The 27685-nt window shown below is 47.9% G+C and overlaps 1 protein-coding gene across 1 annotated transcript; it reads left to right on the forward strand.

Annotated features, from left to right (window-relative positions):
- The first annotated feature begins 337 nt into the window (after nt 1–337).
- RANGAP1 (Ran GTPase activating protein 1) lies at nt 338–27685 on the forward strand. Its single transcript, XM_065403226.1, has 16 exons — nt 338–396; nt 1897–2057; nt 2964–3091; nt 4059–4118; nt 4861–5040; nt 5614–5748; nt 12030–12188; nt 12416–12529; nt 13938–14037; nt 14939–15023; nt 15672–15834; nt 16323–16439; nt 16822–16924; nt 18956–19044; nt 21693–21814; nt 26880–27685. Exons 2-16 carry the CDS (start codon nt 1946–1948, stop codon nt 26947–26949), a joined length of 1737 nt encoding a protein of 578 aa, XP_065259298.1. The 5' UTR covers nt 338–396; nt 1897–1945; the 3' UTR covers nt 26950–27685.

Here is a 27685-nt window from a genome sequence, read left to right on the forward strand (position 1 = left end):
CGCGCGGTGCACCACGGGACTCGTAGTCTTCCCAAGGGCTCGGCGAACCTAGCTAGGGTCTACAGGGGAACCACAGTTCCCAGCGTGCCCCGCGGGGAAGGGCAGACGTCAGCGCCGCCGCGGCGGCCGGGCGAGCGAATCAGAGCCGGCAAAACAAAACTGCCGGGTTTGAAATCCTCCGCCTCCCCCCTGCGCCATCGTCCTCGGCGTGACGGGCCAGAGCCAGGCGCGTCCGACCCACACACGGCGGCACCGCGCGCAGGTGAGCGGGCCCGGGGCCGCGCGGCTTGTTTATTGTAGGGTCGGCCGGAAGTTGACGGGGTCGGGGGGGATGGGCGGGTCCTGGCGCTTCTCCAGCCCGATCTCCGCGGGCCCCCGCCCTGCCGGGTTTCCCAGGTAAACAGATGTTGTTGTAGGGGGTGGGTGTGCCCCGTCCCCCCCACAACCCCTTGCTGCCTCGGGGCGGGGGGTGCCCCGTGCGGCTGGTCCTGCGCCCCGTCCCCCGGGCCATGCGCTCCGGGAGACGCGCCTCTGGCTCCGCATCCCTCCCTCCCGGTTGTTTCTCTCTCTTGCTGCGTTGCACAACTGAAGCCGCCCTGCTATTGTGCCTGCCGCCTCCCCTGGGCTCCGCCAGCGGGCCGGGCGGGTCGAGGCGGGTGAGTAATTGTGCGCTGCGTAGGCAGGGTTGTTGCATCACAGAGCAAGGAGGGGCTAGTCCCGCCTCTCCCTCTTACATCCTCACCTGGTGTGCTGTGCTCGGGCCGCCTCGCCAGAGAGCCATTAACCACAGCGTGATGGAGAGCAGCGGCAGGGATGATCAGGGGGTTGGAGCGTCTGACATAGACAGAAGGACAAACAGCTAGCTGTGTTGTTGTAGCCCTGTCGGTCCCAGGATATTAGAGAGACAAGGGTGGTGAGGTAATATCTATTACCAGATCAACTTCTGTTAGTGCTGCTATGTGTGCACTACAGATTACTTCAGTATCACTTGCATCACTCTGGGGTGTGAATAATCTGAGCGACATTAATTATATCAACCTAAATGCCAGTGGGGCCTGCGGTATGTTGGCGGGAGAGCTTCTCCCGCTGACATAGCCACGGCCTCTCAGGGAGGCAGGACCCATCCGCGTAGAGCATCTTCACCAGAAGTGCTGCAGCAGCACAGCTACAGTGCAGCTGTAGAGATCGCTTAGCTCAGCTTTGACTAATGGGTGGCCTAAGAATCCACAAAAACATGGTGTGTAATTGCCAAGTGGGGGGGAAGAATTATCTAGTATAATGTAAAGCATTTCCAGCCAGGATCAGAAGAACGAACTAACCAAAGGGAAATCTTGGACTGTCTGCAAAATTTACCAGGTGTGTCAGGCTGTGGAATAGTCTGTCAGGGAAAGAGGTGGAAAACCCCTTTGCTTGTTACAATCTGATTCCAGTACTGTGCTGACAGGTGAGTACCGGCCAGGATGCAAGTGAAAAGGAAAAACAGTTGTGTTTAACTCTGGCTCAGCTTGCAGAGGAGGGGAAACTCGCAGGGCTGGATCATGGCTTGTGTTTAAAGGCCATGATTTTGGGGAGAAAGGAATACTGTTTTCAGTTCTAACAGTATTGCAAACAGAGTAATGTCTTATGGGATGTTGTCAGGTAGTTCAGGTGCCCAATTCAGTCGTGTTGATTAACAGTAATGACTAGATTAAAATCTAAACCTTTCCCTGCAACACACTTTCAGATTCTGAAACTGACCAATCTAGTCTCACTGTCATGATTGTTACTGTTTGGGGGTTTTTTAATAGCTGAATCAACTAGATTTCTAAAAAATCAGTGTTGATAACCTGAGATGCTATTCGTAATACAGATTAAACCTGTTTCTTCAAGTCGAAGTTTCTTTGTTTATCTTGACAGTGGACTCCCTTTAAATCAACAGTTCTTGGAGGTTGGTGAAGTGGAGAAAATGGCATCCGAGGACATTACTAAGTTAGCGGAGTCACTTGCCAAAGCCCAAGTGGGCGGAGGGCAGCTGAGCTTCAAAGGAAAGAGCCTAAAACTCAACACCGCCGAAGATGGTAAGAGAAAACGCTTGTGTTGGGGCAGTGTCCCCCTGGGTACATGTTAGTGCCATCCCAGAGCTGTGTGTCATGAACCTCCTCCTAACTAAAGGTGTCTGGACACAGCTAACTCCAATATGTGAGAGTCTATGTAATGTGGCAGGGGGATACAAGGGTCAGCCATCTGAGAAATGGGGACTTCTGATAGAGAAGTAACCCCTCCCCACCTTTTCCCCCATCACACTATCCCAGCATCACTGCTACAACTGGAGAAACTGGTTTTGACTCTCCCTGACTTATAAATGTCGATTTTGTTCTGGGAGTGTCTCTTGTACTTCTAATACACACACTGACGCTTTAAATTGCTAGAGGCAAGAGACTTTCCTCCTACACTAAACGCTTCAGGAAGCCTAGTAAAACTCGGAATGATTGAAATGCCAAGGGATGCTAGCAAGGCTTTACAAGCTCCGTGCAGAGGGATTGGTTAGTCTCTCCTGCCTGCCTCCTCAATCCCCCTTGCCCTAGGATAGAGTGCCTCAGTTCCTGACTCAGTCCTAGACAGGCTTGTTGTTGTTTGCTTGGGGTGCTCTTCCCCCTGCACATCTCTTGTTAGGATAAAGCACTGGCTGGGCAGTGGTGTCCTTGTCTTGCAGTGATGGGTGGGGGAATAAATCCCTGAATCACACTTGGAAGTAGGTTGTTCTCAAACCCATGACTGACTTTTCCCACTAGTTTGCATGGCGATGCTCTCCTTCTTACCCCTCCTTGGTAGTGCAAAACCACGTTAGTTGTGGGTGAAAGACCTAGAGGCTGGGGAAAAATGAGTAGTGGTGGGAAGAGAGACTCTGCAACCTGCCCTTGTATGGAACCTAAAATGACTTGGGTTAGAAAGGAGGAGAGTAAGGCTCTGCTTGCTCTGTGCAGCCAAAGAGGTGTCTAAGGAAATTGAGGAATTTGATGGCTTGGAAGCCCTGCGCCTGGAAGGCAACACCGTGGGTGTGGAGGCAGCAAAGGTCATTGCCAAAGCCCTGGAGAAGAAAGCTGAACTCAAGGTGAGATCTTTTAGTAGTACTGAAGGGGAGGGGAGGATATATTGATGAGATGTTGAAGGCCTGTCTGTTTTTGAGCACTGACCCAGGACAGGTCCCTGCAGGAGCAATACAAACTTCAAATTCCTTCCTTGTCCCACCAGCAGAAAAGAATAGACCCAGGAAGCTAGGCTTGTGTATGAATAAGTGGTGGCAAACCCATAGGACCTCATAACTTGGCTTAACCAGCCCTGTGAGTAGCATTTGCTGAAATATTGCATTTCAGCCTTGGGCAGCGCTGCCTGGCTGAGACAAGAAAGCCATGAGAGAAGACTCACACCAGGGTAAGCCTCTGTAAACCAGAGGGGAGCGCTCCAGTAATGCAGTGTAGCCACTTAGGGCTGTGATTTCATCAGATCTTGCAGAGTCAGACCTCCTGCTTGGGTAGGAGACTTCAAGCAAAGCCCAGAGTGCTGCAGGAAATGGTGATGGAGGTTTACCACGATGTTTTCTACCCCCTGAATTATTTATCCAGGACTCTAGCCTAGTATTGAGGTGGGTGGGTACTGTGCCACTGGAAATGCTATCTTCTGAATGAAACCTAAACCTGAAGCCTTGACTGCTTGTGGTCACTGAGGTTTCTATGGCCCTTCTCATAAGTTTAGGCTTCCTATCCTGATGAAATTCTCATTCTGCATCCTTCAGTTTTCATTGGGTGTGGTAATCTTCACTTATGTCCTCAGTTCTTGTGTGTTGTTGCTGTGCACTGTTAAACAGCTGATGAATTCTACCCCAGAAATTACTGCGTTTCCTTGGTGAGTGAAGTGAATTATGGTTTGTGTAGCTCTTTGGCATACATAATTAGGTGACAGACACAAGAGAAGTGTAAATTGTAATATATCATGTCCCCTGTCGAGTGCTGGGGGCTAGAGGACCTTTGTGTGTGCTTCTGATATTTAACAGTCATATCTTTCCATCTGTCTCTTTTTAGAGATGTCACTGGAGTGACATGTTCACAGGGAGATTGAGGTCTGAGATCCCTTTTGCTCTGGTAAGTGGGAGAATTGGGGGTTAAAGTTTCAGATTTGTGATTACTCCTAACCTTAATCTCCTCTCGCACCTTATGTTTACACTTAAAACTATCCATCCTTTCCATGGATCCATGTGCTGTCAGAGACCCAAATACAAACATAACCTCGCTGATAAAGCATGAGCATGTATGGTTTTCCCTCTTCCTCAGCCTCTGGGATGATGGGAAGAAGCGATAGCATAACACCTTCTGGCTGGATCAGTAAAGCAGCTCTTCCCTGGAGGAGGATCAGCAGTATGGCCATCTGATGGGCAGGGTGGGAAACTAGGACTCCAGAATAAAAGGATACCCTCTTAAAGCAGCAACTTGGAATGATTCTGGGATGAATCAGGAGGTGGCTTCTGTAATCTTAAAATCAAAAAGAATAATTGCTCATTTAAATAGCATATATTTGGATCTGTGAAACTTGGTGCTTGGGCAGGTGACTGAAATGTGTGTGGCTCCTGTGGCCTTCTTTTAAAAAGGCCTGGATAACTTCATGGTATCTAATACTTAGAGCTGTGCACATTCAGCTAACAGTAATCAAATCCCATGCTTCAGGGCACAAGCTAACTGCCTTGGCAATCAGAAAAGATTCCTTCTCCCTCATGCAGCACTGCATACTACGGGGGGGAGGGGGGGCCTCCTCTGAAGCACTGGATAGTGGTCTAAATGGGCCTGTGGAGCTATGTTACTAAAAACCGAATCCCTTATCTCCTCACAGACTGCCCTGGGGGAGGCCCTTATCACCGCAGGTTCCCAGCTGGTGGAGCTGGACCTGAGTGACAATGCCTTTGGGCCAGATGGCGTGCGTGGCTTTGAGGCACTGCTGAAGAGTCCTGCCTGCTTCACTTTGCAGGAGCTCAAGCTGAACAACTGTGGCATGGGCATTGGAGGCGGCAAGGTAAGTGACACTTCTCAGTCCCAGCTCGCTTGCATTGGTCATCCCATAAAGATTGGGTGCGGGGGGCCTTAGGTTCCAACTTCCCCCTTTGTTGTCTTGATTACCATCATACTTCAGACTGATCTCATGAAGTGTCCAAGATGAGCAGAGTTGGCCTATCCCAATATATGGACAGGAGAGTCCCCCATCAAGAGAATTCTGATGTTCTTCTGTCTGAACCCAGTGCCTGAGCCTGGCTCTGATGGAGGCTGTCCTTTTGAAGTGTAAAACCAAGGCCTTGACAATTCATGGTCACTAAAGAACCAGGGTTGTTTACCCAAGTTTGTGTTTAGACAGGGCAAAGGGACTATTGCGTTTCTGTGCTATAAAATTCCCTCTACGGTTTCAAATGTGACTACACTGTTAATATTGTGTAATAGTGGTGGTGTAGAATGGTTCCTGTGTCCCACTCCAGAAGCAGCTTCACTTCAGTGGTGTCCTAAATGCTTCCTATATATCCAGTTCATAAAACATTTCTGGGATCCTCCAGGATGAGATGCTATAGTAATGTAAAGCTGTTAATATTGTCTCTAGATCTTAGCAGCTGCCCTGAAAGAGTGTCACAGGAAGTCAAGTGCCCTGGGCAAACCTCTGGCTTTGAAAGTATTCGTAGCTGGCAGGAACCGCCTGGAGAACGATGGTGCCACCGCACTGGCTGAGGCATTTGGGGTAAGCTCCAAAGTAGGACTTCCTCAGAGATGGGGTACAGGTGTGTCAAGTGTATGTGGGCGCTGGTTCTGGTAGTGATGGGGGAGCAGTGTGTATTCAGACATGTATGCTAAAGAAATATGCACTGAGGAGAAGGGTGTCCATAAGGTACTGGCCCTCAGTTCATCTTTACCACAACAATCTGTATGCTGCTAAAACAGTCAAGCATTTGAGGATGGTAACACCAAGAAAAGGAGAAGACTTGGTTAGAGGAGGCATAACTGAGAATAATGGGACAAGACTGAGCACAAAAAACAGGATTCGTTTCCATGATGAGTAACTACTCCACACTATAATCTGCTAACTGTTAGGTGAAGTGATGTATTGCTTGAGTAACTTAATACTGTACAGAACAAGTGATGCAGTTGGAGATTAATCTGGCACTGGGAGGGGGTGGGCCAGTTGACCAGTTAGATCTCTAATCTATCTCTCTATATCTCTATCTCTAATTGCTATGATAGCTGGCCCAGGCATAGCTTTTATCTATCTCTCACAAATCTCCTGCAGGGGACACTACCAACTGGGGTCTCATTTCTTCCTTTGGCCCCTGTTCTGATCAAGCTGCTAGTGCTGCATTTGGGTGGGGGAATAGAAATTGGGCTGTCCCATGCCCACCTTTCTATCCAGCGAGAATGAATGAGACTGGAATTTGGTTTAGACTTGTGGTAGTTTTGGGGGACTAAGTGACAAGGAGTCTCAACGTTTCCTCACCAGCAAACCTTACATTGCCTCCCTCTTTCCTCCCGTGACCTCCATACCCTAAATCCTTTGTGCCAGATCTCAGAACACTGTGCTTTTCAGCTAAAAAGACACATAATGATTATATACAGGTCTGACATAAAAATTAGGATTTACTCATAGACTTTAAGGTCAGAAGGGACCATTATGATCATCTAGTCTGACCTCCCGCATGATGCAGGCCACAAAAGCTGACCCACCCACTCCTGGAATAATTCTCTCCCTTTACTCAGCTGTTGAAGTCCCCAAATCATGATTTAAAGACTTCAAGTCGCAGAGAATCCTCCAGCAAGCGACCCCTGCCCCATGCTGCGGAGGAAGGTGAAAAACCTCCAGGGCCTTTGCTAATCTACCCTGGAGGAAAATTCCTTCCCGACCCCAAATATAGCGATCAGCAGAACCCCGAGCATGCGGGCAAGATTCTCCAGCCAGACCCGCATTGACCATTGATACTAATTACCTGCGATGGCACGTTATTGACCTATTGACTAAAATCACGTTATCCCATCAAACCATCCCCTCCATAAACTTATCAAGCTTAATCTTAAAGCCAGAGAGGTCTTTCGCCCCCACTGTTTCCCTTGGAAGGCTGTTCCAGAACTTCACCCCTCTGACGGTTAGAAACCGTCGTCTAATTTCAAGCCTAAACTTCCCGACGGCCAGTTTATATCCATTTGTTCTCGTGTCCACATTAGTACTGAGCTGAAATAATTCCTCTCCCTCCCTGGTATTTATCCCTCTGATATATTTAAAGAGAGCAATCATATCCCCTCTCAGCCTCCTTTTGGTTAGGGTAAACAAACCAAGCTCCTCGAGTCTCCTTTCATACGACAGGTTTTCCATTCCTCGGATCATCCTAGTGGCCCTTCTCTGTACCCGTTCCAGTTTGAGTTCATCCTTTTTTAAATTCAGTGCATGGAAATTTGAGATCTCCCTTTAAGAGTGTAAGTTATCCTGAGAGAGAGAGAGGCTGCCCTCCGAAAGCTCTTCTAGCCAGAGAATGTCTGTCTTCATCCTGTTTCTTTCAGCCATGAGTACTAAGTAGGGGTGGTATCCAGGAAGGGACAAGGTGTCGCAACACTGAGCATCACTGCGCCTAAATTTTAGATACCTAGAAAGTCACAGGAATAACACAGCATTCCACAAAACTGAGTGAGTGGCCTAGGCTCCCTACACAATGAATGGGGAGAGTGAGATGCCTAAGCATGTGATCCACAAAAGTAAATGCACCACGAAACCGATGATGATATATCTGAGATCTGTTGATATTTTCATCCTCTGGACAGAGGGCTTAAACTCCCTCATAAATTTCCACCATAACTTCAACAACCACCACCCATCTATTAAACTCTCTCCCTCGAACGCTGCCACACTAGCATCAACTTCCTGGACACCAATCAGCTTCAGCAATGCAACCCTGCAGACAACCATATACAAGAAACCCACATAGCAACACACCTAGGAATCTGTTAGCTACAGCCAGGCACTCAGATACCACAAAATGTGCTCTAAGGAGGAAGTCTGGGATATACAACTTGACACACTCAAAACCGCCTTCACCAAACAACAACATTTCACCAGAGAATGAGATCGAAGCTTGGATCGGGCCACCCCAATAGCCCGAGAGAACGTGCTTCAATACAGAAATAAAACCCCTTCTGACTGCACACCGCTAGTTGTCACCCATCACCGTACACTGGAACTCATGTGGGGTATCATCAAAAATAGTTACAACCCATGCTCAATGGGGATCCATCCTGAAAGAAATCTTTCTTGAATCCCCTCCTCTGGCCTCCAAATAAAGCCCCCAAACTTCTCCAAGCTCATCAGAAGCAAGCTCCCCACAGATCAGGACTATGCCAACTTAGAGCAGCACCAGACCCTGCTAGAACAACAGATGCAAAACCTACAGACATATATCCACTGCTACAATGATCATTCCTCCCCCCTACCCCCCACCTTTCAAGATCCAGGGGTCCTACATATACCTATCCCAACATGTGGTGTACCTCATCCAGTGCACTAAATGCCCCAATAACAACTGTCAGGTTTCAGAGTAGCAGCCGTGTTAGTCTGTATCCGCAAAAAGAACAGGAGTACTTGTGGCACCTTAGAGACTAACAAATTTATTAGAGCATAAGCTTTCGTGGGCTACAGCCCACTTCTTCGGATGCATATAGAGTGGAACATATATTGAGGAGATATATATACACACATACAGAGAGCATGAACAGGTGGGAGTTGTCTTACCAACTCTGAGAGGCCAATTAAGTAAGAGAAAAAACTTTTGAAGTGATAATCATGCTCTCTGTATGTGTATATATATATCTCCTCAATATATGTTCCACTCTATATGCATCCAAAGAAGTGGGCTGTAGCCCACGAAAGCTTATGCTCTAATAAATTTGTTAGTCTCTAAGGTGCCACAAGTACCCCTGTTCTTTTTGCCAATAACAACTGTGTGGGTGAACCCAGGCAATCACTATGCTCTTGAATGAACTCTCACAGGAAAGTGAGACAAAAACACCATATCACCTGTGGGTGAACACTTTTCACAAAACAATCACTCTATAACAGCCCTCATCCTCAAAGGTGTACAACACTTTCAAAAGCTGAGCCTGGGAGATTAAATTCATTACTCTGCTAGACACTAAAAATCAGGGACTGAACAGATATTGGATTTGTGGCTTATTACAACCACCTGCAACCCACTAATGCCCTCTTCTTGTCCTCTGACTGCAGAGGTGCTAATGGGTCACTCTACCTTGAATGGTTCCTTTAGAATATGTGCTAACTACTTATGCTAAACTATCTGTTCCACCTTGCATTTTGCTGTGACGCTGGCTGGGAGTACCTTTCCCAGCCCTGAAGAAGAACTCGGTGTGGCAGGAAAGCTTGTCTCTCTCTCAGCAGAAGTTGGCCCAATAAAAGAACAGATTTAAAAATTTTATTAAAGTGAATATTTAAAATTAAATATACACAAGTTAAGAGGGAAGGTACTGTACATCTGGGGTCAGGCTTGGGTTATGAGGGATTACAGGTATCGGGTGCAAGGGTGAAGAGATACATACATATCACATAACAGGCATAGACCCAGATTGGGGTGCAAGAGTTTTTCAAGTGTCAGTGGATAAGTGGGCTTGGGTACGCCACCCATGGAATGTATAAGGAGTCCAAGTCAGTATCGGTGTAGCGAATGAGTACATGGGTGGGGTGCGTCCCTTGGTTCGTCAGGGAAGGAAGTGGGTTATTTCCCTGGTCGGCAGTCTCAGTTACTCAGTGTAGTATTGGCGGTGTCCTGTGATGTGTTCCGTATAAATGTCTCTGGACCACCTGATGGTGTCGGACACCATGAGCTGTCTCATGAGCCGGGCGTAGCGTCAACCGACTCCGCACGCTCTCAGAACCGGCTCGTTGTGGGGGTCCCACGAGCCCAGGGCACCTTGTTCCACAAAAGCCAGCATGCTAGCTGAACAGCTACCTAAGCTAGCGAACAGGAGATGCCAAGAAGAGGGGTGTGTGCTAAGCCTTACCCATGTCTCAGAAATAGGCACCTAAGTCCAGGCTGCAGGGAGGCGCCTCGCTCTGCTTAGCATTCAGTCAATGGGAACTCGCTGCCTGGAGACAAGCATCTAAGGCCTTTTCTTGCAGGAATGAGTTAAATGCCTGTCCTCCGCAAAACAGGGTGGTGATGCTGGGGCCCACCTCATAATTGTTAGTTCGGTGGGTAGAGCACTGACCTGCCAGAGCGGGAGAAAAGCGGGAGACCCCCCTTCAAATCATCTGAGTGTTCTAACCACTGAGCTAGGGGGTATTCTGATGTGGGGCTCCCTCAGTCTCTCCTGTCGAAGCTGTTGCACTCTGGATAAATAATGGGAGAGTGATAGGAGCAGGGGGACTGGACTCCGGGCCTCCCATGTGGGTGTCCTGACCACTGGACTACAGAGTCATTCCCATTCTTGCCCATTCTCTCTGTGGATAAATACTTAAAACAGTCACTGGGCCAGATAGAGCAAGTACATGAGTGAGAATGACTGACTGTAGTCCAGTGGTTTAGACACCCACTTGGGAGGTGGGAGACCCTGGGTCCAGTCCCCCTGCTGCCATCACTCTCCCATTATTCATCGAGAGTGCAACTGCTTCAACAGGAGAGACTGAGGAAGCCCCATATCAGAATATCGCTTAGCTTACTGGGTAGAGCTCTCTTCTGAGAGGATTTGAGCAGGGGTCTCCCACATCCCAGGCAAGTGCTCTAACCGTTGAGCTAAAAGTTTTATACGGTGGGTACCACCTCCTCCAGACTTGGAATGGGAGCTGATCTGGTAGGCCCTTCACCTGACTTCAGGGGCCAAATGCCTGTCTTCCCCTGGTTCGTGAATCGCTCTAGGGCTTAGGCAACCTGAGTTATGTGTCTGCCTAGAGGGAGACAGCATCGCGTGTGCCCAGAGGCAGGAACATAGGTGCTGAGGGACTCTGAAAAACATATTCACTGAGTGAGTTTAGGCACCTATATGGTTCAGCAGGAGTTTTGTGGACCACAGTGGTGCCAAAACTGGGACTTAAGTGCTGAAGTATCTTCTTGGATCCCACCATAGCTGCTCACCACATAACTCCCATCCAAGGCAACAGGAGTTGTAGGCACTTGTTATTTCTCTGGCTCATGTCTTTCAAATGTACATTTTCCATCACCTAGTGACTTTTTAATTATCTTGCATGCTGTCAAATGTGCCAGCAATAGTGTTGCAGAATCTACTTATTGGTGACCCCATCTATATGTGTATTGTTGCATATAAATAGGTAGATATGATCCTGCCTGTGTAACAACTACAAATAAATGAGACTCTCTATCTCTGGATACTATATAAGTATCTTCCTAGGCCTGTCTTACATATTTATATAATGCCATTAGGTGTGTGGACAAAAGAACATTCTGCACATATAACAGTGCTAAACCTGCGTGCAATCCCTAAAACAATGACAGGTTTGGGGTTTTTTTCCATATAGCAAGGCACTTAGACTTGTGTGGGCTAGTGTCTTATTTTCATGTTATATATTGTATGTGCCCTACTGCACTAATTCCCATTTTGGAGGGTTTCCTTTGCGACCAGAAGGGCCAGAAGCAGAACTAAAAAGAAGCAAAAGATTTTGATTCTGCCAAGTGGTCATGTGCCTTGACCTGGAAAGCAGCTTCTTGAGACACTTCTGGCTTATAGCCCCAAGGCTCAGAATCTCTGGCCAAAGAACAGATGGAAAATGACATCCTAAGCCCTGACTCACCAAATAAAAACATCGGTCCTACCTTGATTTGTCACTGGAGACATAGCTGCTGGGGTAGGAGGGGTGTATTTGTAGCAGTTAACAGGATTGCAGGGGTTCTGGCGAGTGATGTAGTGGACTCACTGTGGGTGGCAGAGAAGCAACTTGTAAGGTAATCCCATGGGATGGTGGTTGTCTCTGCCTGTGTTGAAGTGTTGTTTCTAATGGCTAATCCTGTCTGAATCTAGCTCATCGGGACACTGGAAGAGGTCCATATGCCACAGAATGGAATCAACCATCCTGGCATTACAGCGCTGGCCCAGGCCTTTGCTGCCAACCCTTTGCTGAGGATTATCAATCTGAACGACAACACCTTCACAGAGAAGGGGGCTGTGGCCATGGCAGAGGTGAGTTACTAGCAGTTGCATTGGGTGTCTCTCTCTGCTCCCTCCCCATCCCCCCCCACTCCCGGTTAACAATGGAAGGGTCTCTTCAGTGCTTTGGGGCCGAATGTCCCTGTGAAGCAGGGAGGGAGAAGAGGCTCTTTCTTCTTTGAGTATGAGTGAGTTGATCGTTCCCTCTACCCCTCACCTGAATTTCTGCCTTCATGGGCGTGCACTCTCACTCTCTGCAGACGCTGAAGACTCTCCGACAGGTAGAAGTGATCAACTTTGGGGACTGCCTGGTGCGCTCAAAGGGTGCCATCGCCATTGCTGAAGCAGTCAAAGAGGGGCTCCCTAAACTAAAGGTACCACATTCTGCTGCTCCATCTTCAAGTCTCTTCCCAAAACACCCCGTATGTTTCCCCTCCCTTGTTCTATGTCCACTCCCCCGCCCCACCCTGTAATCCTAAAACACGGTTCTTCCAAGTGCAGGCCCGTCTAGTTCTACAGCTCTGCCTACTGCTGATCTCAGAGATGTGATCTGTGGAAACTACACCTCACAGCATGCAGTGCTCCAGCGTGAGCTAAGTGATGGTCTGTTCAGATCCAGGTTGAACAATGTATTTAAAGCCACTTGTCTCATCTACTCTGCAAGTTGCTAACAAGGTTCTTGGGTGGGTTTGGAAGCAGCTGTTCTAAACTATGGGACAGCATAAATCAGGAGGGGTACAGGATGAGTGACCACTACAGTATGTTCATAAAATGCAGTATCTGTATCTCCGTATCACATCTTGGATGAGACCCCAGTTCACTAATATTTGTATTATCCTGGCACCTATGGACCCCATATTGACTGCAGTTCCTGTCCAGTACCATACCCTACTATTTCATTGTCCCTACAGTACTAGCATTTCTGTCAGCCTTTTCCAGGGTGTATCTTACTCAGTCACCTGTGAGGTGTTTGGTAAGAGTGTCCCTCTAACTCCAGCCATTGCATTATTATTTACTTGTATTACCAGTGCGCTTTTGGGTTCTGGTCTATGCCTAGGGCTTCTTTGGCCTCAGCACTGTACAAACACAGAACAAAAAAAATTGGTCCTTGTCCCAAGGAGCTTACAATCTAAATAGAAAATAAGAGACAACAAATGGATACAGACCAACGGGCGAGTGAAAGAAAACAGTGAGACAATATTAGCTACGCAAGGTTATCTAGTGCAGAGAGTTGAGTTAATAACAACTTGCCTTGTGAATTTGAAAAAAAGTGTCCACCCTGTAGTAGTACCCATAGCTCAGGCCTGTACTGTGCCCAGTGGAAGTCACATTTTAAAAACAATGGGGTTCGTTCATGAATACACCTGTTACAGTAAAACACAGCCATCCTTTCTCCCGAGTCAAAGGATCCCAGGATTAATAACAGGCGAAGGGAGGAGGACATCAAACCAAAATAATCCATTCCAGAACAAATTCCCTTCAGCTGTTTAATATTAAATCCCTTCTCGGGGATCATCTCATTCAGTATGTCTCAAGGGATGTGGCTGCCCGTTGAATAATTTGTTCTTATTGGCCTGTTGGCCTATCCATATTGTTTAGTCTTTGCTCATTGCCTGAGTCCCTTCCAAGTCTTTTTATAACTTAAAAAAATATTACCTCTGTGCTGAGACCAGCTCCAAAGGAGAGAATTCCTTAAACAATTCTGAGCATGCCAAGCTGGTATTTCTAATGGAGAATTGGCATACAGCGTTCCTATAAAGCAACTTCTCCTCTGCTTCTCAGGAACTGAACTTGTCCTTCTGTGAAATCAAACGAGATGCTGCCCTGACTATTGCAGAGGCTACTGAAGATAAGTCTGAGTTGGAGAAACTGGATCTCAATGGTACGTGAGCATGAAGTTAGATCAAAGCTTATCCAGTCCATGACAAATTCTAGAAACCATTGGGAAGAAGCCTGCGGGATTGAAATATCTGTATTGCTGCTAGAAGTGTCTCTGTATAAAATATTGGTGCTGCTTAGAGCAGCTGAACCGACTAAGTGAATAAGCTCTTCCCTCTTCCCCTAGGCTTTAGTGGTTATACTTAAACCTCTTGAGCCACAGTTTCAAATCCTGACTGCTTATCCCTGACACTTCCTGAAGTGAATAAATCTGGGTTCCATATGTCTGTGTGTCTCTAGGATGAGAATTTAAAAACAAGGTCCTGTCTGCTCTGTATTGGTATTAAAGATCCATTGATGCTATTAGTTTTGCATCGAGGTCTGCTTCTATGTGCTTGGTCACAGTTTCCCGCTCCTTGTGTTGATTGTTGCCTCCCCTCCCAGAGGTGGCTGCATTTCTATGGTACTATACATATATAATTTGAGAAGTGCTTCAGAATCACCCAGGATTAAAGGAGCTGTATAAATGTACAGAGAGGTCAGTCTCCAAGACTCAAATCTCTTCTGGTTAATTACATTTTTCCTTCTTTGAACTTCCCTTGCAATTGGATTCTGTAATGTTCTTCTTGTCTCAAACCCTTGTGTGGTGTCTGAGTTGGTAAACCGCTGACAGATTTCAATGACAAATCTGCTGTCCGAGCAGTTTGTAAAGTTCTTTGTGTGAAAGGTGTTTATAGAAATGCAAATCAAGCAGCCGTCCTCCCAGCCAGCCAGAGATTGTATTTATGGACTTCACTGAGCGCTCTAGTTAAACTTTTTTTTTCTCGTGACAAATTCAGCACCCGATCTGTGAGTGTCTGTCTCTTCCTCACCCCCAAGCTGACTTCTCTCTGCTTGCATCCTAGGTAATGCTCTGGGGGAAGAAGGCTGTGAACAGCTCCAGGAGATTCTTGAAGGTTTCAACATGGCAGATGTACTGGGGTCCCTGAGGTAGGCCATGAGAAACGGCTGTGGCACGGGTCTGCTCACCATTCATGTCAGAGCTCTGGCTGTCTGCCTTTTACATCTGTTTCATGCGAGTTCCTGTTTTTATGGGGTCTGGCACTACTGAGAGGTGTTGGATTAACAGGACTGGAGCTGGAAAATTTCTATCCCCAGTATGTATGCAAGTCCCACCCCCTCACACCTTCATCTGGAGGGAGCTCCATAAGGGTGAGATGAGAGCACGGTCTTCGTGGCCTCCTCCGCTCTTGACTCTTCTGCCCACACTTGATGCAGCCTGCTCTGGTGTTTTGTGGACACCTGTCCACTAGGAACTAGGCTGAGACTCTCACCTCCGTTTTACCCACTGCCAAAGGGCTGTCCGATGGGAACCAATCTGCCCCTGCTGGTCTGAGGCCAGATTAGAACAGGTGACCTAAACATGCCAGGCCCCATAATCCATTGCAGTCCCCAAAGGCTCACACTCACTGCCCTAGAAGTGATTTGCTGCCAGTCACCTTAGTGTTTTAAGGCTTGGAAGGGTCTTACTGCATTTTGTAATGACCTGGAGAACTATTCTCAGGGGCCAGTGCATGACCAGGAAGTCCGTATTGCGGGGCTGCTTTTCATGTGAACTCTTCTCTTAATCCTTCTTAGTGATGACGAAGGGGAGGACGAAGAGGATGAAGATGACGAAGGAGAGGACGAAGAGGATGAAGATGACGAAGGGGAGGATGACGAGGAGGAACAACAACAGCTGCAGGAGAGGGGGCAGGGAGAACAGGAATCGTTGCCTTCTAAGAAGATTCTTGACTCACATGTAAATGTGCTTTGAGGGATAGCCAATAATCCCTTATTGGGAGTAGGGGAAGGAGGTTTGAAATGGGGGGAGGCTGTTATGAACTTGTAGAGAACAAGTGGGGGTTCACATACCTCTTCTTTGATCGGAGGGATGTGTCAGAGCAGGGGTGGAGTAAGAGAGGAGAGGGGGAGAACAATACCTTAGGAATGTTTGGTGGTGATCTGAAGAAAATTAGCAGGAAAATCTTATTTCTTCTGTCACTTTCTGTAGCCACGACAGCACTGCCTGGAGCCAGATAGTCATAGGGTTTGCAGTACAAGCTTTCTCCTCACAGCTTAGCTAGTGCCATTCCTATCCTGGGCTCACTTTTCCCACCCCTTCACAAGCTCTGACAGTGCAGATAAGTACTGACCTGCAGCACCATCGCCCTTTCCTACACATTCATGCACCCACAGCTCTGCCGGTGCTCTGCAGAATGAGCTGGGATCTGACTTGCTCTGTTTCAGGACTCTACTCCCGTGTCTCCTCCTCCTCCTGTGGATGTTGCCACGTTCCTCACCTTCCCATCTCCAGAGAAACTGCTGCGACTAGGGCCCAAGTGCTCTGTTCTGATAGCTCAGCAGGTAGGTGGGTCAGTGGCTTTCTGATGGTGTGGCTGGTACGACGTGTGTTGGGATAAATTGTTTAACCGCCAGAGGTGATCTCTTCCGGGAGTCTCGTGACCTGGATTAGGGTCCTCACATTGTCCAAATGAACAGAATGGGGGCTGACACTCAACTTGAAGCTGCATGTCTATGAAGCAGATATGGTGCCAGCACAGCAGCTGCATTTCATGGCATGGCTTATGCCTCCACGAGCATCCTGATACAGCCATGACAGTTCCTGTCATGTCCAGCCAGTTGGAGGCAATTGTTGCACTGCTCATTGTTGCTTCTGTAGCAATCGTGTCTCTTCTGCCCTCACTCTGCCATGCACTTAATGGCTCCTGCTTTTTGTCTCTTACAGACAGACACATCTGACATGGAGAAGGTGGTTACGGCTCTCCTGAAGATCTCTTCTGTGTTCAAAGATGAAACCACAGTGAAAACAGCAGTGCATGAAACAACAGGTGATGCAGTCAGTGTCTCCATGCAAAGGTGTGGGCTGAAGGAGCCTAACTTGCACCTGTGGCTTCTAAAGAGATCCCAGGGATGGCCTCCCTGGACCATGCCATTTTGTGGTAGTTCGGTCTCCCATGGCAGCCAGAGGAAGACTGTTCTGTCTCCGTAGTGTGCCAGATTGTGCAGTGCTGTTTTGGGGGGAGTGAGGATGTGAAACCTCAACAGATCAGTTTATGCCCCCAAAGCATGACGATCAATATCCCTTGTAGCTTAATTAGTATGGCTGTGAGTGTTACTCTTCCTGGCATTTTTGGTGGGGGAGATGGGATTTATTAGGTTTTTTGTTTTGGCCTCAATATCCTGTCAGTGAGTTCCACAGATTAATGATACTGTAAATAGAAAGTGCTCCCTCTATTCCTGTATCTGGGGACAGTGTAAATAGAGCGCCCCCATTTGGTGTTCTTTTTACTAGTAACTGTTTTAGATCTATCGTCTCTTTCCAGAAGGACTGGGACTGGAAAGGTGTGGGGCAGGGCACAGAGGCAGTGCGGGGGGACCATGTACCCTTTGTACGCTGTGGAGCACAGCACTGGTGCACAAAATAGTAGAGGAGAGATTTGGGTGGGGTGTGGCCTATGGACTGTGTGAATCCACTGAGCAAAACCCTCCTGTGGAAGTGTGGATGCTCCCATAGCCCTGAGGCTGCTGTTGTGGCTGCAAAAGGTATGTGAAGGTGCTCGGTGTACTGCCTCAGGGTTGAGGAGGAGGAATTCTCCATCCTTTCTTCCCGAAATCCCCAGTAGCCGTATTCACCTACGTGCAGTCTGCTTATTGGAGCTGTGCGCGGGGTTCAGGATTTGGCCCCTCCCATCTGGCATCCCTTTAAAGTCTCTTATACTGATTTACACACTAGCTATTGCCATTAACAGACTCCTAGTGGGTAGGCAGGACAGAAACCACTAAAGGGCTGTTCTGTGCACACCAATAATGTCCCTTGTCACCGAGGCAACAATCCGTGGTTGATTGTCTCAAAGGCTGTTGCAAGGTTCAGCATGACCAAAATGGCCAGCTGAGCTTCCTCTGAGGTCAGCAGGAGATCACGCATGGCTCTGCTAATCTCTGCCTCTGCTCCTGTGGGTGACTGGCACCCACGATGTGACTAGTGTCCACATGCACCTGGAACTGAATACTCTTCGCCTTCCCTAGCAAGTTCAGGTCATATCTGGCAATTGCTGCAGTGTCAAGAGATGGTGGTTTCAGGGTGAGGCGTCTGTGTGTTGAAGGAGGGCTGACCCTTCCTGAGGGAAACATGGATAATGTCTGACGGGGTACCGCAGCCACCCTGCTTTCCTTAAGTTAACAAGTTGGGCGAGGGCCAGAGCCACAAGTGGCTGATCTTGAGGAACTCTGAAAACCACAGACCTCCTCGCTGGAAACCAAACCAAAAGCACACCCAGCGGATGACAGTCCCATGGGAGCCTGTTGCTCTTGTCATTTTAAAGGCCGGTGAGACCAGCTCACAGCCAAATTGTCAAACCCATCACAGCGAAAGTGAGGCTGTGTGCTACCCAAACGCATCCAGGTCGACCATTCCTTGCATTGTCTCTGGCTGAGGTCAATTAACACTTCTTGGCCTCAGCCATAGTTCTTCTCTAGGCCTTTATGCAGCCCCCATACTAAAGACTGAACTCCATGTGACTTCTTGACTTTCTCTCTGCCTCATCTCTTTCAACTCCCAGCACTCACTGGTGGCCTGCAGTAACCACTGGCACCAGAGACAAACAGGGTATATAAAGGGGTGTGGCCTCCCACCGCCCATCTAACAGCTGATTATAGTCAAGGCCTCGTGTACTCAATGGCAAACTTGACCTAAATTCTGCACTGAGCCCCCTGTCTGTGTGGCGTTCCAGTGCAGTAGACTGGAGATTGAGGCAGCTTCAGATAAGCTGAATGTAATTGAATCCAATAGTGAAATGAACAATAGTCACCACAGTATCTCATGGTGCTCTTCAGCTTTACACATTTATTTCTCTCTCTAGATGCCTTGATGAGAAAAGCCTTCACTTCTGCCACGTTTAATTCTGATGCATTCATCACCAGCCTGCTGATCCACATGGGCCTGCTCAAGGTGAGAGGGCAGGAGGGAGTTAAAAGTGGGCTGTGATGGGTGAGCTGGGCTGAGTTCTGATTACATTTCTGGTTAAAAGCTAAGGCTTGCTGGATTGTGGGTAATCATGTTCCTGTCTCCATGGCAACAGTAAGACTCCTATGTATGCCCAATGCCTAGGGACAATAGAAAACTGCAGGGATAACAAATTCCAGAGTGGGATTATATTTGGGTGGAGGGCCTGGATTAGCTGTTCCCAATTCTGTTCTACTTGGTCTAGCTTGTATATTCAAGATCAGATATCTCTATAAGGCAGGAAGGGTCATACAGACAAACTGGGATGCTGCTGGACAAAGCTTTTATAGAGTTAGGAGTTACCGGTTGTCAGACTCCTGGGTGTAGCCTCATGAATATCTATTCTTCACCCTGGTATCCAAAAGGGCCACTTAGTCACATCTTCCCTTTTAAAAGGACCACAGCAAGAATAAATGAAAGACATCCGACTGAAACTTTCAGTTTCATTCTATCCAGTGTCCTTGCTAATGTCTGGAGCGTCCAGTTTGTGGCTGCACAGAAGACAGTAAAACCTGTTAGCAGGATTATTCTTTTTGAGAATCAGTTGCAAGTTAGCTAACCGCATTAGAACCTGCACGTAGGCTACAGCATGAGCTGAGCCGAAGGGGGATTGGAGTTGTCTCCATCGGCAAGCTCAGAGTAGTGCTTCAGTGGTCTGGCTGTTCTGTCGTCATAGATCAGTCTGAAGCATCTCGGAGCCTCAAGGACTAGAAACATCTGAAAATAAAGTCTGGAAAAATCAGCAGAAATACTTGGAATACCCTAAAGCCACAAAACTTGCATCATCTTTTTGATCATGTGGCTTTCTGGGGTTCTCAGTGATGACTCTGAACCTGGGGAAATGCACAGCTGTGACATGGGTTAGGGACTAAGCCACTTCCTTTGGATGTTCTACTCTGTTCTCTCTTCCTCGGTCCCCCACTCACATGAGGCCCGGTCTAGTTCTCTAGTCCTCTGCTCTGTGGACAGGGTTTTTTCTTTCCCATCCTGCCTCAGATTGCAATCACTGTGGAGATGCTGAGATGAATTGGAGGGTAGAATTTTCTTGGGGCTGGGCTTCAAAGTAGAGAATTGATTGGGGGAGCAGTGTCAACAGTCAAGTCCTTTCTTGGCTGACCAGTTGTTGATTGTGATCCATGTGCATCTATGGCTCAGGTTTGGGGTGGAGAGGGAGGCTGTTTCCATACTTCTTTTTCACTCTAGACTTGAAGCAATAGCTAGGGTCGTACAAACAAAACACACTTTCAGCGTAACCTAATGCAAAGGGCTCCATTCAGGAACAGGGAATGCAGGGCATCCTGGAAAGCAGTGATTCTGAACAGGATATAGGAGTTGTGGTGGACAAGCAACTCAGCATGAGCTCCCAGTGCAATGCTGTGGCAAAAAGGGCTAGAGTGGAGGTAGGGAGGTGACTTGACTTGCGTATACAGCACTGGTGAGACCGTCAGTGGAATACGGCATACACTTCTGGTGTCAGCATTTTAAAAAGGGTGTTAAAAGTTGGAGAGGGTGCAGAAAAGAACCACAAATGATTCAAGGGCTGGAGAAAGTGTTTTATATTGAGCAACTTGAAGAGCTCAATCCTAGCTTATCAAAACGAAGACTGAGAGGAGACGTGATTCACGTACAAGTACCTTGATAGGGAGAAAACACTGGGCACGGAGGGGCTCTTAAATTCAGTGACGAGAAGTATAACAGGAACCAGTTGCTGGAAGTTAGACAGTGTGCTTGTTTCTAGTTTGAATTTAACAGTGAGGGTGATTATCCATTAGGTCAAACTCCCAAGGGAAGTGGTGGATACTCCATCTCTTGGTGTCTTCCGATCAAGACCCTTGGCCTTTCTGGGAGACATGCTTTAGCCAAACACAAGTTATTGGGCTTCATCCAGGGGCTACTGAGTGAAATTCTGTGGCCTGTGGTAAATGGGTTGTTGGACTAGGAGAGCTAATGGTTCCTTCTGGCTTAAACTTGGAATCCATTCTGGGAGTGACTGGAAACAGCATGCTTGGGTGAGAGAGGGGCCTACAGGAGGGAATAACTGCCCCTTTGGATCTAGCAGGAACTGTAGGCTTCCTTCTCAGCTGGAGGGAGGGTCCTGACAGGGTGTCTATGCAGAGGAAGGTCTAGAAGAAACATGCATGTGCACTGTGTAAATTGCTTGCACCTCACAAGACTGTCAAGCCCTAATTGAAACAAACTGGAGTCTTCCTGATGCCTGTGGTGGAGACATTTCACTTCAGGTTGATTGCTCATCTCCTAAATAACCCAATGTGTAAAACACAGGGGCCAGCTCTCCCTCCTGTTGCCGAGGGAAAGGCTAATTCCAGCAAAGAATTACATAGTTGTGTGAATAACCATAGCATCTGTCATGATGTAAACTAAGATGATCTCCAGAACTAGTCCTTTCCATGACTTACTACGGAAGCTGAGCCTCTTTTTGCGTGCATTGCGCTGTGGAGGGTCGCTTGCCTTTTAAAGGCATCAGGGGTCGGTCAGTCAGACAGCATACTGGATTAGATGGAGTGATGACTGCGTTTGGTGTGGCAGTTACTATGTGCCTGATTTTTCTGTCCTTCCTCCTCCCCATCTGGCAGAGTGAAGAGAAGATCAAGGCTGTCCCAAGCCTCTATGGCCCTCTGATGACCCTGAACCATATGGTCCAGCAGGATTATTTCCCCAAATCCCTGGCCCCAGTTCTCCTGGCCTTCGTGACAAAGTGAGTATTGCACCTTGTCAAGCAATCCTGTTCTACAGGAAGTTAGACACCTCTGCATATGGTTGAGTTAAAAAGAAAAATACATACTCTTCCCTTCGAGCCTCCGGTGGGCAGGGGTTCTAGAATAAAAATGTGAACAGCTTAAAGGAAAGCCGTTCCTATCTTGCTTAGTCCAACATTCAAAGCTTACAAGGTAAGAAGCACTGATCGTGAGGAATGAACTGGGAAACTGACTTTCTAAAGGTGGTCTTAAAACTGGCGTTTATGCAGAGGCAGGCAAGTTAATGAATAGTGATATCAAGTGACCGTAGCAGTGTCTTAGCCCAAAGGAAGACTAGGATCTAATATCCAGTCACAAGTTTAATGAGTTAAAAGGACGCTGCTGAATCAGATTTAGCCCCAAATGTATATCTTGGCCATTACAAAAGTAACATCCAAGATTAATATTAAAGTTTTCATGACTTCAAGTTCCAATGGAAACTTCTTGAATTCCCATGCATTGCATCTGCAAATGAACACTGCCCTGTTGTGACAGGGCATGAGAGCTGGGAAATGAAAACAAAATTGACAAGTCTGTTAATTATCTTTGGAGAGAACGCCAGAAAGTAAAGATCATGAATAGTGAACATTTTAAGCCTTGTTCCTTTTTTTAAATTCTCTTTTTAATACTAAAATATTTCTTATAACACAGATAAGGCAGTGCTTCTTAGAGTGTCAGTTTTAACAGTTTCCTTCTAATACTTATGCAAATGTTGTTTAAAATCATTAAAAGGGAAAGTCTTAAATTTAGCCCTGGGGCAAAGTTACAGATTGATAGGGCATTGGTCTCCAGAGCTATTCTCTCTCTCCCCCGCCCACCCCCAACAAGTCAACCATGGAAGCACAGTGGAAACTTAATGTTTGTATAGCACTTAGAAAAACCAAACCAGTGAGTCCCCACGCACTCTGTTGCTGTAGATAAGTGTTGGTATCCATCTCTTCACTAATGGAGGGGGAAACTGAGTCCGAAAGGCTGTGACTTGCCAAATCAACACACAGTTAGGATCCATGTCAGGGAGTTTGTTGGGTTTCTTAACCTGATTATATCATGTTCAGTCTGCACTGAACAGTGGACACCTTTTTAAATAAGTTCCATAACCAAGCTAAAACTTGGGGCAGGCGTAAAGCTAAAATTGGTCAGGTACAGTATTTATTCCATGTATTCCTAAAATACTCAGAGGCTGTCATGAAGATGAGGATCCCATTGTGCTGGGCACCATACAAATACATAGAAAGACACTGGCTTAAAAGTTGTGTCCCTCTCCCCAGCCCTTTGTAAGTCGTGCACACTTATATATAGCTGGCCTTACTTAATAGCTAAATGGAAGGGCTGATAGTTAACTGGCTGCCTTCTAACCGTCACAGCAGAGATGTGAAGGTGGAGATGGCTGGCCTTGCAGGGCCAGTTCAGGGGCTCATTCCACATGCAAAGGACAGTATGGCTATAGCTGCAGAGGTAGCTGGATACGAAGCTGCCAAAGGATGATCAGACCTGGCTCCTGTAGCGGTATTGCAGATTGGGGAGGGGGGGGGCTAGAATTCGAGTTCCTGATTCCTAACCTAAAGGGGAGAGACTATGCGAGCTATTCACATCTCTCCTGCAAACATGCTGTGCACTGTTGTTGCAGTCCGCAAAGGAAGGATGAGGAAATGAGGCTGGTAGTAGTTCCTGCTGAAGGGGGGCAGGATGTAATAAACAAGCTGCCGTAGCAGTCCTGTCTGTTAGCTCTCTTTCCTTTTCCCAGAGCCTGACCTGTAGCCCCGCTCACCACCTTGCTGGCTCTGAAGCAGCCCCTCCCCAAGTAAAGAAGAGCAGGAATTGTGCTGTCCCCAAGCCCCCAGATCACTGGACCTGTCTGCACTATGTAAACGAAATGTTCAAGGGAGAGGCGTTCCCATCCCAGACCTTCAAGCCGTGCGCTACTGCCTGTGACAAAAACATGTCTAAGTAAAACTGACCTGGACGATGGGCCACGCTGAGGACTACTTATAACATTCACTTCTAGTGATCTGCTGTGGAGTCAGGTGCACCATTAACGAGCTCTTCCTCCAGCATAACCTCTGACCTGAGAGCGTCCAGTGGCTGCGTACACTGAGAAGTTCATTCACAGCACACTCTGCCCTGGATGTGTGTACACCCCTCTCTTAGGCTCTGGGCCAGCAATTAACCCTACGTGTTGCTCTCTGAGCTGTGCCCATAGCGCATTAAACACGGTGGCCATGATTTTGCTGCATTTAGATCAGTGGTTCTCCACCAATTTACCTTTGTGGGCCGCATATGCAGCTCTCTCCGTATTATGTGGCCACATCCACACTATATACATACTACCTGTATGGCCCTGAGGATCTCACATGGGCCGCAGCTGTATGCTGACAGGGCTGTAAGTGGGCCGCAGGTTGAGAACTACTGATCTAGATGTTTGGGTACCTCAGTGACAGGCATGGTGTAGATAGGTAGCGCTTCCAGAGTGAAAACGTGGCCTCATTGATGTCAGTGGCAAAACTCCTGACTGTGGCTGTAGCAGTATTTCATCACAACTTTGCTTAAGAATAGGGAAGCAGAGAAGTCTAGTTTTGCTGGGGGGGAGAGGTGGTGGCGGCGAGGGGAGGAGGAGAAGCTAGAGGGAGTAATGTGTGTGTCTTAGTGATATAGTGTCAAATCATAAAATAGCCCAGTGACTTTTGCAAAGGAAATGTCTTAACATATGGTGAGAGCAAAAGGAAAAAACAAGCTAGTACCGAAGCTGCACAGTCAAGCAGTTAAGCCATGCCATTGTCCAAATGAGAACTTCCTTCCCAACGCTAATCTATGGGGGGCAGTAATACGGGGTGGGGGATGTGCGACAAGCCCAAGGCAACATTTGCTCTGCCGTAACACCTCACTCCCCAGCTGTGGGTGTTAGAGGGAATCGTGAGCTATGCAGCTGAAAGCTTTGCAGGGTTCTCTAGTGATTTGCTATGTTCCTTCAGCTGCTCCTGCAGTCAAACCTTGTGTGTCCAAAGGGCTTCACCAAAGCTCTTGGTAATCCAAGGTCACCTGTGTCCCTTGTTTGCCTGGAGCTCAGATGCTGAGGAGCTTGTCCTGTTCTTGTCCAAAACAAACGGGCTGGTCCAGCTCACTACAGAGCCAACTTTTGCTCATTGGAGTGCTCAGGTAACAGCCTTGGTCAGCTTCCCTTTGGAATCTAGTCAGACCCTTCAGCTCATTGGCCTGAGCTTCCATGGTACAATAATCCAGCCACTCCAGCAGCTCTCCTGGCCTTGTTAAACTATCAGCTTCTTTGTAATGGGCTTGTGGAGCTACAAAGTTCTTGTGAGCTGCTTCAGTCAAAGCAGCTGTCGCTTACTGTGTCTCCAAGCTCCATTACCGCTCAGTAGGAGAAGTTATAAATGCCCATAGCCAGGGCCCTCTGGACTCTGGGGGCGAGGAATTGGCCACAGAACTCACTCAGTGTGACAGAATTTTTCCTTTTAAATTGTTTCTAGCCTTACGATTGTTGAGTAAGAGAACCTCAAAAAAAAAAATGTAGTGAGTGTAAGTGATGCCCATCTGACTCTGCAAAGGGCCAGAATGCAGTGGCCCTGATCATCTCAGATGGCGGTGCTTAGGGCTGGTTCTCTGCCTGGAATTTCCGATTCCCCACCTCCCACGGATGCTGCAGAATTCATTAGCTGACTGCAGACAGGCCCCCACCATTTTGTTTTGTGTCCCTGCTCTGCTGAGGTTTGCCTGCGGCTGCCTCTCTCAGCTCCTTTCCCCACAAGGGGAAACTGATTATGTACCGTGCATGCTCCCTTCGCTATTCTATAGAGCCGGGCTGCAGAGAGCCCGAGGTAGAATCCAGCTGAGGAGAAGGGGGAGCCTTAGAAGTGCAGGCTAGTGCAGCAGAGGTTCAGGGAACTCGGATACAGTTCACTTCACTAGTTCAAGCTCCCCTCTTTCTCTCATGCACAAGGCCTGGAAAGGAGATTCCAAGTTAAGCCCCACACATAACATCATAGCTGAGGCCTGCAGAGCTGGGCTGGCTGGAGAACCTGGTGAAAACTCCATCATCCAAAGTCATGTAATGAATTGTCCATCAGTGTGCATCTTCAGCAATGAACCAGTTGGGGGCAGGAAGGATGGGAATGAAGGGTAGGGCATGGAGATTCAATCCATTAACAGTGCTGCAGAATTTGGTCCATTGGACTGCAGCGCATACGGGGTTCTGTCTCTCAGCAAATACTGTAAAGTGCACAGCTAACAGCTTAGCAACAAGGAAATACTGCTCAGTCTCATAGTTCAACGTTTCCGGCTTCATTTGAAACCCACTTCTCCCTCAGATGGAGCACCGCACATATTGCTGTTCTGTCATTGGGGGCGGGGGAGGGGGGGGAAAGCTGGTCAGAATGTTTTTCATTGGTGGTATTGGATTCAAGTTCTTCAGGAAACATCACCTTGGGGTGGGCACAAAGCATGGAAAGTTTCAGCCTGAGCAGTGAATGTGTTCAAAGGATGAGCCTGTGAAAAGGGGAAACCTATCGCAGCTGTAACTGTAGCAACCTCTACCCTTACGCTCTGTACAGTAGTAACAGAGGCCAGCTGGCTTGGTAAGTTTCAGGAAAGGATGAGAGAGCTGAGGAAGCACAGTATAGCTAGAAGAACCATTGCAGGGCCAATCAATCCTCATGCTTCAGGGCACAAGTAGATCACTTGTTTAATACAGTGTGACACAATGCACTGCATTGGTGGGGGAGTGGGGGGGTATTTTCCTCTGAACCAGCTAGCGTTGGCCACTGTCTGATGTGGGATTCAGGACTAGATGGAGCCATAGGCTGATTCAGTGCAGCGATTCCTATACCTCGTCCGACCCTGTCTCTGAGTAAGAATGAAGTCCCTTGCAGGTGGATATTCCAGCTGGCTGGCTCTTGAGTTCCTGGCACCGTACTGAGCCCCTTAACCCACGGAGAGCTGGCATTCAGTGAGTCAAAGCGCAGTCAGGGGGCAGCTTTTAAATGAACTTTTTCTCTTCTCTCCTCTCTCCAGACCCAACCGTGCTTTGGATTCCTGCTCCTTTGCCCGCCACATGCTGCTGCAAACCCTCCACCAGCTGTAGTAGAAGCGCAGCTCTGCTCCTTCCCTTTCATAGGACTTTTATCAGCGAGAGCTCTTAGCCAGCTGGCAGGAGAGGATGTCAGCGCCCATGGAAACATGCTGTCTGTCTCACGGGGATGTCCGCCTTTCCTTCTGCTTTAACAAACTCGGAGGAATCCTGATGATATTTTTTACTTTGTTTTTCCATTTTTTTAATTGAAGGCCCCACTTCCAAAGCGCACTCCCTGGGCTCCAGCGCCGGCAGTTGTGCCAGAACTAGTCCTCCTGGGGCTGTCCATGAATTGGAAAGAGGGCCCCATTAAACTCAACACTGCTGGAAGGGGTTGTGCCCAAGCTACTGTCTTGCAGAGGGTGCTGGACATGGGCTTTCTCTGAAGCAGTAGCAGCAGCTGAATCAAGCAGGGCTTTTGCATGGTGCTGTGGCTTCCATCTCATGCTGCCCTGAGCCATGCATCTGGAAATTGCAGCAGTGGTGTTGCTTCTCCAGGGTTATCAGATTGCTCAGCTGCCTCCTGCTGCTCCAGGCTTGGGAGAGGGGGATGCTTCCCCCCCTGCTCTTGTATTCCTAATCTAACTGGGAGAGGCCTATCGGTATTTTAATCTGCTAATCCCCTGCTATGCTAGAATGGAGCTCCCTCCGGTAGGGCTGGCCCCGGTGGTCTTTGCCTGTTCATTGTGATACTGCCATAGCCTGCATTCCCCCACCCCTATTTCCCCATTAAAATAGGCTTGGTTTA

This window comes from Emys orbicularis, chromosome 1 (genome assembly GCF_028017835.1).
Source record: "Emys orbicularis isolate rEmyOrb1 chromosome 1, rEmyOrb1.hap1, whole genome shotgun sequence".
In the NCBI taxonomy this organism is placed as follows: Eukaryota; Metazoa; Chordata; order Testudines; family Emydidae; genus Emys; species Emys orbicularis.